The following is an 11,203-nucleotide window of genomic DNA, read 5'->3' as shown; positions in this document are numbered from 1 at the left end:
GTACATGAGACAGAAACGATTCAGAAAGTGCACAGGAACAGTATGTCACATTTTATTTGTGTTATTTTAAAATTTCTTTGTAAGAGGGTACAGTTTTTAGGCCGAGTGTAACATTTGGTGTTGTCCAAGTATTTAACAAAAGATACCTGCCAGTACGCAACTAAAAGTCTGATGGGATCTAGAGCCTCACACTGCACTGATTGTATTTTCCAGGTGTTCACCGTTGAAGAAATGATGCCCCACGTCCAACACATGAAAGGAGGTCACAGTAAAAACCTTTTTCTCAAAGACAAAAAGAAGAAAGGGTTCTGGCTGGTGACTGTTCTGCACAACAGGCAAATCAATTTAAACGACCTTGCTAAAAAACTGGGTGTCGGAAGTGGAAACCTAAGGTTTGCTGATGAAAACGCCATGCTGGAAAAGCTGAAAGTGGGCCAGGGCTGTGCGACACCGCTCGCCCTCTTCTGTGACCAGGGAGAGGTGAAGTTTGTGCTGGACGCTGGCTTCCTGGAAGGCGGCCACGAAAAGGTGTATTTTCACCCCATGACAAATTCTGCAACCATGGGCTTAAGCCCTGACGACTTCTTGAAGTTTGTGAGATCAACAGGCCACGATCCCATCATCCTACATTTTGATGAAGACGTCAAGTAGAGGAAGCTCACATTTCTATTGCTGGGCATAGATTCTGTGGAGCAAAACTGGCAAAAGTCTCATGACACGTAACGTTTGAAAGCACAGGCTTCCTCCCCCTTTGTTTTTTCAATGCTGTAAGTTTGTATTGTATATTCTGGCGAGAAAAAAAACCCCACTGTCTTCGGGTTTTTAAGAATATTCTGTTAAACTTTTAATAAGACAAGACGTGTTTGCAATCTACCATTAAGTAGCCAGTAAGTAGAGAAGGTGGTGTTTAAATAATATTATACTGTTTATTGGTAAAATGGGTAAAACCAGAAATTTCTGTGTGTGGTACTGGCCTTGAAGGTTTAAACTTAACATCATCAGGAAATAACAAGTTAACAGTTCTAAATTATTTGTGAGTATACTGAGGACAGGGATGTCTAAATTGTGTACCTGCACCCTTTTATCCCCTGCTACATGTTGCTTTTTTAAAATTATTTTTACCTAGAAAAACACAACTTGGCTACGCTACAGAAAACGCATTTGATTGTCTAGGGTTTTAGTTGCATTTTCACTTTCACAGTATCCTCCCCTTGGGACAGAATTACTAAGCCCACTGGTCATTCCCAGATGGCTACTAGTTGCCCCGTGAGGGCGGGTGCGTGCCTCACCCATCACCAGCGCCTCCCCAAAGGCAGAACACGAGGAGCCACCCGAGGGTGGGAGAGCTCCGAGGAATGAGGCTGCTGCAGGTTCCTGACCCAGACCAGTACATTCTCAATGCCAGCTTTCTAATTCATTCTTTCTCCTCCTCTCCCTCGCCTAAGGGAGCAAAACCCCCTTCGAGGAGGTTTTGGGTTAAAGAGAGAAGCAGCAGAAGCTCTGTGAAGCCCAGGAAACGCCGTAGCCGGGGGAGCAGTGACAGCGAGGGCCAAAATCTGGGGATGGTGGGGAAAAAGGGCTTTTGAACACAGCCCAACGGAAACGTCACGTACAACCTGTGCCCGGCAGCGCCAACACAAGGTGGGACAGAACGGAAATAAAGAATGCAGGGGCACGAACTAAAAACACAGAAAAGGACTTGCCACCTTGGATGACTGCTGCTCCATCGCGCTAGAGGATGCGATGCTAACGGCGATAAAGGGAAACATTCTGAAAAAACACAAGGCAAAAATGGGCCAATTTGGCTCAGTTTCATTCTGGGCAGCCGAGACAGTTCTATGAGCTGAAAACGTCACAAACATTTCTGTGTTGGATTGGGTTTTTTTTCCCCTGTAGGAAAGTGAAATCTTTTAATTCTCCAGAATGAACAACTACAACCGAGTCAGAAAAAAAAGATATACAAGGCAAGTTACTTCCCTAACACCCTCACCAGGGTTTCCTTCACTGCCGAAGGATTTGGCACCTCTTCTCAGAGACGTGCGCTCGGCGACAGAGTACTTCCTGACAGAGCAGTTTAAATTCTCCCCTCCGCCTTAGGAAGACACAAGCTGACCCCAACTCTCCCAGGAATCGTCTCAAACAGCAAAGCAGCAACCAAAAAATGCTGAAGCTATAGGAAGGGTCACTAGAAAGGCGTCCGTATGCATGTGATTTTGTATTTATTAAATAGAAAGACTGAAAGGAACAGCTGGTATTTGGGGAGTACTGGGCTGATTAATGGACTCTGGGTTGACGAATGCGCTACTAAATTAGTTTGACATGAAGACACAGTCTTTTGTGTCTTTAAAAATAAAATTTGTCTTCCCTCTGCTTGCCACTCACTCTCCCTCCCCTTTAAGGTTTCTTCTTTATGGTACCCCAAAAATCCTTTATCACTTAAAAAAATTCCAAACACTAAATTTGACTTGTCAAGGTTTTTAAATCCAGAAAGCTTTAAATGTGGAAAATTGCTTTAAAGACACACGCCCAACAGCAGTTTACTATGCTCCACGAATCTTAAAGGGCTGTACTCCCCAAAAAGTGATTGCCTTTGTCCTCAGAGGAGACCGAGACCTGCCTCAGCAAAACCAACCACCAAGCGAAATCACGTCCTACATCTGGCAAATCTAGAGCGATTTCTATTTGTATTTGCTTATGAAATTAGGGTCTTTTTTTTTTTTTTTTTAAAATAATATCAAAATAGCGTACAGATAAAAGCTACACAGCTCTACACAAATGAACACCACGGAACAAACTATGCACTGCCCAGAAAAATCCTGCTGCGGTTTTATCGGCTTCCTTCTGGAAGAAACACCGAACACGTCACCGACTGAGCACAACGCCACTGCTCAACGCCAACACCCTTCGGTAACAGCGCTTCCCGGAAAAAGTGTGTATAAATCTACACACGAAATAAGAATAAAAATTATTTGGTTTGGCATTTTAATAACGTCATTAATAAATGTATACAATGGCAAAACATTAAAAAAAAAATCAGTATGTAAAGGAAATTACAGTTTTAAATAAGAGCTTTTGTTCGTTTCACACCTAGGTACATTCCTTTAAGGCAGTTTTATTAATATCAAAGCATTATTTACATATCCATTATCATCCAACTCTCAAAATCATACACGAGCTCCTTTGCTGAGGCTGCATCGGGTCTTGGAAAAAAGCTGAGCAATGTCGCGAAGGTCACAAAATCCTCAACAGGAAAAGCAAACAGAAGTTACGCCTTGTGTAGTGCCACCACCTCTTCCGCAATCCGGAACCAGCGGCGACAATTTTGGCAACCCCTGCGGCGCAAAGCCGCGCGCGTCCCCTCGGTGTGTGCCGTCCAGCAGCTGCCGCGCTCTTCCCCGGGACTCTCAGGAAATGTGAAGCGGCTCCCAAATTAAATTTATGGGGTTTATTTTAAGGGCACAGACTGGAAAGATGAAGAAAGAAGCTAGAAAATCATACATCATCAGAGCACAGGTGACCTGCTGACTGCGCTTCTGCTCTCTGCAAACGGTGGTGCTGGCAGGAGCAGATTCTGATCTCAGAAACGCGAGGGTATTTTGCCAAATTTAGCAAATAACCCCAAACCCCACTCTGTCCCGACGCAGACAAGGTGGGTCGAAACCTGCTTAGGTGGACGGGCGCTAGGCAGGGCTGCGGCACACGGCTCCGACCTGTGCTAGACCCTGGCCCAGCAGGAGGAGTTCTGCCCCCAGACCCCTGCCGATTCTCTCGCACAAGGAAACCTCGCTTCTGTTTTTGGGCGAGGGGGACTCGTTTCAAATACGCCCCATCAGTTAAATAGGAAAATTTGTGCCCACGGCCCTGGCTGTGATTGCACAGATGCTTTAAGGAGGTGTAATTACATGCAAAAAAGCAAGCGTAGAAGTCGCGACGGGACAACTTGGGACAACTTAATGAATATGGAAAAGAGCTGAGCTAATAAATGAGGCGCCCGGAGGTGCCCGTGTGACAAAAGTGACACGGCCACGTGTGGCGAGGGCAGGTTACGTGTGGCGAGGGCAGGTTACGCGCGCCGAGGAGCGCCTGCCACGCAGTCACGGCAACGCGCCACTCTTGCCTCGTTCCCAGCGTCCCGGCGAGTCCGGTTAAACCTGAACACAGACAAAACTGCTCGGGTTCTGTGAATGCAAACAGCATTTGGCACTACAGCTTAAATCTGTTCATTCAAGACTGAAAGTAGTGACGCTGCTAAACGGTGAGGGTTTAATAGCGTGAAATGCATCCGTCCTCTGCTGCCAGAGCGCGCTGGGAGAGCCAGTCACAGCCAGACCCCGAAATGAGCTTGAAAATGTCGTAATTTAGGATCGGGAGCTGGGTTTTCAGGAGCGCTCTGGGCTTCAGGTCACTCCCGGGGTTGCTGATCTATGTTGATAGGCTCCGCAAAAATCACCACGCTTCCACCGAAATCGGTGAAAATCTCCGACGCTGAGAATAAGGGACCAGAAATGGATGCCAGCGTGAGCTGGTCATCAAAACAAAGCCATGATTTGAATGAAATACCAGAAACATCTTCAGAGGGAAGAACGGAAATTCTGTATGGTGGAGAGCTGCAGAATTGGTCCTATTTTCACTCAAGGAAAAAACCAAACAAAAAAAGTTTAAATTCTCTGTGAAAACAATCCCAGGCTGAACCAAGTATTTATATTATAAAACCAAAATATTCTGTTCAGATCTGGATCTTTTAGCACATTTGATCATAGAAAGTACTTCAGAAGGAAGTCACTTTAAGGAAAAAAAAAAAAACCCAAGAACATTTTCCCTTCTGAAGCTTCTGAACTTTCCTCTTTTCATCCCCTTTCGGACAAAATTTCCATAAAATAAAAAAAAAAAAGACTTGCCAGTACGCTTGAATCTGTTGAGCTGCATTCTCTCTCCTGTGAAAAAATGATTCTGTTCCAAGGGTCCCTGGGCAGCTTGAGACTTCAGAAATGACAAAACCTGTGAGCCTCAAGAAACTAGCTGTTACCCAGGGGAAGTTATGAGCGGCAGCCATCAATTCACGGCCCCCCTGCGACCCTGGCTCTGCGTCGTGCTTACCTGCAGTGGGGTGAACGGGAGAGCTGTAGGTGAAAGTCATGTACGACCCTGCTGGAGGACGGGACACGAGGAGGTTCCATGCTTCCCTTAACCCGTTGGAACAGGAATATGAATGTTTGTAATAAAATAATTATAACAGCTCGCTTTGGATCTGCTTATAAAGTCACGTACGCTCCCTGCGAGCTCCTGCAGGTGCTTTCGAGACAACAAATGTATGCAACCACTGAACGTACCAATAACGTTTGCTGACTTTAATATAAATCAGTAATGAACAAAACGTATCTTACTAATAAAAGATAACCTTAGGGGGAACTGATTGTAAAATGCGTATGATATTATTTACATTTCTTTTTGCCATCGAGAAACCTCCTACGCCACAATCAGCTCATGTCAAAAGACAAACAATAAAAAATAATAATAATAATAATAATAGGTCAATACACAAACATCGTAAGACAGTCTTATCCTGGAAATGCCATTTGTTGAAAACAGCCTTCTATTAAAATAAAAGTTATAGAAAACTCATACCTGACAATGTCCCGTCAGAAACATCTGAACATATATACGCAGAGTAACTTGGGAATGTGAAAAACACAGATGACAAACAATTTCTGGATAACACGACGATCCCATGACTCCCACTTCTGTTAGTTACCGAGCTTTTTCATGTATGTAAACAAATTTTTTCTCTCGCGGTATGCAACAAAAAATCAGCATAAACTTTGTAGAGCCATTTCATGCAGGTTACGCTAACCGAGTAAGGCAGTGAAGTGCCCGGAAGCTGTGAGGTTTTTGTATCTGTATATACAGGCAATTTCAACAAAATACTACAGCATTTATCTTACATTTACAGAAGTAAATATAAACGGCTAGTTATGGGGGTTTTTGGCTAATTATTAGCAGAAGCTTAAGCAAATCAGTGGCTAATTTCATAAACAGAAGATGAAAAAAGTTTTTTGTTTTTTTGTTTTTTTTTTTTTTTCCTGGAGTAATTCTTGAGACCTTAAAATTCTTGGTCCTTAGGGAGATGAGAACTGTCCTTTATTCAGTAGATCTTAACAGTGCAATGTGCAATAATTCCTAAGACCATCTACAAATTTTCGGCAGTAGACTCCAGTAGAGCTCCTTGATTCAAGGAAGGAAGGAAGGTAGGTAGGTAGGTTTTTATTTCTTGCCTGCTCTAGTCACGAAGAATGTAAAAAAATTCCCTTAATTTTTATTAATGATTCCTACAGTCGCTGTCTTGTTACTTCAGATATAAAGGCTTCACACTGAGATACTGAAGGACACTTTTCTCTCTGCATTCAGTTGAAAGGTGGAAAGAGAAAAGAACATAAGAAAAGCTTAAAGTGTGGAAGTGTAAAACACAGAGTTAAGTCACTACCAGAACTAACAGCACTAACAGCATGCATCAAAGGTGTTTCAATGAAGTCAAGAGGAGGACAGAACGCCAAAGACGAGCTTTATAAAAAGGCAGTTTCCTTGTAGTACAGAATGCTTTTTGGTTTGTTAAACTACTCTTTTAGATTCATCTGTCCCTTTCTAAGAACTGACTTCAACATGACTTATTTCTTTCAACTTCTTCAAGAGATTTGAAGACTAAAAATAAATGTAATTTTGACAGGCAAAAGGCTAAATGGGATGAAGTTCCCTGCCTACACAGGCAAGACAACTGCTGTGAAGCGCCCTGGTCTGGCTTGACTCATAAGCAAAGTAGAAGCCAGTTAAGCAAGCAGTATTTACATCTGGTTAATGCAATGTGCACTTGTTCTTATATGTAATGCTGTTAGTTTGTTGTAAATGAAATTAATCTCATTTACATTTTGGGCAGGAAACTCACCACTTGGCCCACATCTCATCTAGTGGGCAATAGAATTAGGAGCTTTGTTGCTCCCTAGACCTGCTTTTTGAATTTCTGCTTTCTGGGATAGCTTCCACATCTGCAGAGAAAAGCATTTCATGTTATTCATTGTGTTTATCAGGACATGAACAAAACCCCTCATGCATAAATACATTCTACTTATTAGTAGAGCTAAAGGATATATAAACACTTTTTTTTTTTTTCTTTTTTTGAGGAAAGGACAGAGGAGAGGGATAGAAGAAACTCACTGGAAGTGCCTCCTCAACTACGCTCATTACAATTCATCTTAGCATTTAAAATAACCAGGTACTATTTTCAAAGCCCCAATCAGATATGCTTAACTCTAACCCTAAACTTCTGTCTGTATGAAAAAGAAAAAAAATAAATCAGATGTAATCAAGGCTGACTGTACCTAGCAGAGAACTTAACTCATCTTTGCATTTTTACCTGCTACGCATTGACAGAAACGTTCACATTCCGTTCTGCAAACCAGAAAATTATCTTTGCATGCAACAGCTTGAACGTGCAAAATGCAGTATCTTAAATTTACTATTCACTTCAAGCAAAGCATCAGGCAAACCTTTAACTGCAAGCAAATTATTGAGCCTGAACAACAAACCCTTTTTTGGCTGGCAGCCACATATTGAGAGTTCATAATTCCCATGCAAAGTCCTAACTTGTCATTTCTAAAGGCAGCAGGGACGCAGGAATGAGCAAGAAAAACTGCTCGGGTTCTGTGAATGCAAACAGCATTTGGCACTACAGCTTAAATCTGTTCATTCAAGACTGAAAGTAGTGACGCTGCTAAACGGTGAGGGTTTAATAGCGTGAAATGCATCCGTCCTCTGCTGCCAGAGCGCGCTGGGAGAGCCAGTCACAGCCAGACCCCGAAATGAGCTTGAAAATGTCGTAATTTAGGATCGGGAGCTGGGTTTTCAGGAGCGCTCTGGGCTTCAGGTCACTCCCGGGGTTGCTGATCTATGTTGATAGGCTCCGCAAAAATCACCACGCTTCCACCGAAATCGGTGAAAATCTCCGACGCTGAGAATAAGGGACCAGAAATGGATGCCAGCGTGAGCTGGTCATCAAAACAAAGCCATGATTTGAATGAAATACCAGAAACATCTTCAGAGGGAAGAACGGAAATTCTGTATGGTGGAGAGCTGCAGAATTGGTCCTATTTTCACTCAAGGAAAAAACCAAACAAAAAAAGTTTAAATTCTCTGTGAAAACAATCCCAGGCTGAACCAAGTATTTATATTATAAAACCAAAATATTCTGTTCAGATCTGGATCTTTTAGCACATTTGATCATAGAAAGTACTTCAGAAGGAAGTCACTTTAAGGAAAAAAAAAAAAACCCAAGAACATTTTCCCTTCTGAAGCTTCTGAACTTTCCTCTTTTCATCCCCTTTCGGACAAAATTTCCATAAAATAAAAAAAAAAAAGACTTGCCAGTACGCTTGAATCTGTTGAGCTGCATTCTCTCTCCTGTGAAAAAATGATTCTGTTCCAAGGGTCCCTGGGCAGCTTGAGACTTCAGAAATGACAAAACCTGTGAGCCTCAAGAAACTAGCTGTTACCCAGGGGAAGTTATGAGCAGCAGCCATCAATTCACGGCCCCCCTGCGACCCTGGCTCTGCGTCGTGCTTACCTGCAGTGGGGTGAACGGGAGAGCTGTAGGTGAAAGTCATGTACGACCCTGCTGGAGGACGGGACACGAGGAGGTTCCATGCTTCCCTTAACCCGTTGGAACAGGAATATGAATGTTTGTAATAAAATAATTATAACAGCTCGCTTTGGATCTGCTTATAAAGTCACGTACGCTCCCTGCGAGCTCCTGCAGGTGCTTTCGAGACAACAAATGTATGCAACCACTGAACGTACCAATAACGTTTGCTGACTTTAATATAAATCAGTAATGAACAAAACGTATCTTACTAATAAAAGATAACCTTAGGGGGAACTGATTGTAAAATGCGTATGATATTATTTACATTTCTTTTTGCCATCGAGAAACCTCCTACGCCACAATCAGCTCATGTCAAAAGACAAACAATAAAAAATAATAATAATAATAATAATAGGTCAATACACAAACATCGTAAGACAGTCTTATCCTGGAAATGCCATTTGTTGAAAACAGCCTTCTATTAAAATAAAAGTTATAGAAAACTCATACCTGACAATGTCCCGTCAGAAACATCTGAACATATATACGCAGAGTAACTTGGGAATGTGAAAAACACAGATGACAAACAATTTCTGGATAACACGACGATCCCATGACTCCCACTTCTGTTAGTTACCGAGCTTTTTCATGTATGTAAACAAATTTTTTCTCTCGCGGTATGCAACAAAAAATCAGCATAAACTTTGTAGAGCCATTTCATGCAGGTTACGCTAACCGAGTAAGGCAGTGAAGTGCCCGGAAGCTGTGAGGTTTTTGTATCTGTATATACAGGCAATTTCAACAAAATACTACAGCATTTATCTTACATTTACAGAAGTAAATATAAACGGCTAGTTATGGGGGTTTTTGGCTAATTATTAGCAGAAGCTTAAGCAAATCAGTGGCTAATTTCATAAACAGAAGATGAAAAAAGTTTTTTGTTTTTTTGTTTTTTTTTTTTTTTCCTGGAGTAATTCTTGAGACCTTAAAATTCTTGGTCCTTAGGGAGATGAGAACTGTCCTTTATTCAGTAGATCTTAACAGTGCAATGTGCAATAATTCCTAAGACCATCTACAAATTTTCGGCAGTAGACTCCAGTAGAGCTCCTTGATTCAAGGAAGGAAGGAAGGTAGGTAGGTAGGTTTTTATTTCTTGCCTGCTCTAGTCACGAAGAATGTAAAAAAATTCCCTTAATTTTTATTAATGATTCCTACAGTCGCTGTCTTGTTACTTCAGATATAAAGGCTTCACACTGAGATACTGAAGGACACTTTTCTCTCTGCATTCAGTTGAAAGGTGGAAAGAGAAAAGAACATAAGAAAAGCTTAAAGTGTGGAAGTGTAAAACACAGAGTTAAGTCACTACCAGAACTAACAGCACTAACAGCATGCATCAAAGGTGTTTCAATGAAGTCAAGAGGAGGACAGAACGCCAAAGACGAGCTTTATAAAAAGGCAGTTTCCTTGTAGTACAGAATGCTTTTTGGTTTGTTAAACTACTCTTTTAGATTCATCTGTCCCTTTCTAAGAACTGACTTCAACATGACTTATTTCTTTCAACTTCTTCAAGAGATTTGAAGACTAAAAATAAATGTAATTTTGACAGGCAAAAGGCTAAATGGGATGAAGTTCCCTGCCTACACAGGCAAGACAACTGCTGTGAAGCGCCCTGGTCTGGCTTGACTCATAAGCAAAGTAGAAGCCAGTTAAGCAAGCAGTATTTACATCTGGTTAATGCAATGTGCACTTGTTCTTATATGTAATGCTGTTAGTTTGTTGTAAATGAAATTAATCTCATTTACATTTTGGGCAGGAAACTCACCACTTGGCCCACATCTCATCTAGTGGGCAATAGAATTAGGAGCTTTGTTGCTCCCTAGACCTGCTTTTTGAATTTCTGCTTTCTGGGATAGCTTCCACATCTGCAGAGAAAAGCATTTCATGTTATTCATTGTGTTTATCAGGACATGAACAAAACCCCTCATGCATAAATACATTCTACTTATTAGTAGAGCTAAAGGATATATAAACACTTTTTTTTTTTTTCTTTTTTTGAGGAAAGGACAGAGGAGAGGGATAGAAGAAACTCACTGGAAGTGCCTCCTCAACTACGCTCATTACAATTCATCTTAGCATTTAAAATAACCAGGTACTATTTTCAAAGCCCCAATCAGATATGCTTAACTCTAACCCTAAACTTCTGTCTGTATGAAAAAGAAAAAAAATAAATCAGATGTAATCAAGGCTGACTGTACCTAGCAGAGAACTTAACTCATCTTTGCATTTTTACCTGCTACGCATTGACAGAAACGTTCACATTCCGTTCTGCAAACCAGAAAATTATCTTTGCATGCAACAGCTTGAACGTGCAAAATGCAGTATCTTAAATTTACTATTCACTTCAAGCAAAGCATCAGGCAAACCTTTAACTGCAAGCAAATTATTGAGCCTGAACAACAAACCCTTTTTTGGCTGGCAGCCACATATTGAGAGTTCATAATTCCCATGCAAAGTCCTAACTTGTCATTTCTAAAGGCAGCAGGGACGCAGGAATGAGCAAGAGCACCCTGCGTT

General features: G+C 41.6%; 2 protein-coding genes across 4 annotated transcripts in view; one reads left to right on the top strand and one right to left on the bottom strand.

The window, feature by feature from the left end:
• The first annotated feature begins 171 nt into the window (after positions 1-171).
• LOC104127882 (prolyl-tRNA synthetase associated domain-containing protein 1) lies at positions 172-7,644 on the top strand. Its single transcript, XM_035896311.1, has one exon. It carries the CDS (start codon positions 172-174, stop codon positions 649-651), a length of 480 nt encoding a protein of 159 aa, XP_035752204.1. The 3' UTR covers positions 652-7,644.
• A 934-nt stretch (positions 7,645-8,578) lies between these two features.
• Positions 8,579-11,203, bottom strand: part of CCDC88A (coiled-coil domain containing 88A) — a 78,969-nt gene continuing 76,344 nt past the window's right edge. For 2 of the 3 annotated variants that reach the window (XM_035896069.1, XM_035896081.1), the window contains one exon: positions 8,579-10,551. In XM_035896069.1, coding sequence (XP_035751962.1) covers positions 10,487-10,551 — 65 coding nt within the window. In that variant the 3' untranslated portion in view covers positions 8,579-10,486. The remainder of the gene's footprint in view (positions 10,552-11,203) is intronic. The other variant, XM_035896074.1, reaches the window with a different exon arrangement.

Source organism: Egretta garzetta, unplaced genomic scaffold (genome assembly GCF_000687185.1).
Source record: "Egretta garzetta isolate BGI_Z169 unplaced genomic scaffold, ASM68718v1 scaffold200, whole genome shotgun sequence".
Classification (NCBI taxonomy): domain Eukaryota; kingdom Metazoa; phylum Chordata; class Aves; order Pelecaniformes; family Ardeidae; genus Egretta; species Egretta garzetta.
This window is presented reverse-complemented; position numbering and strand designations above follow the sequence as displayed.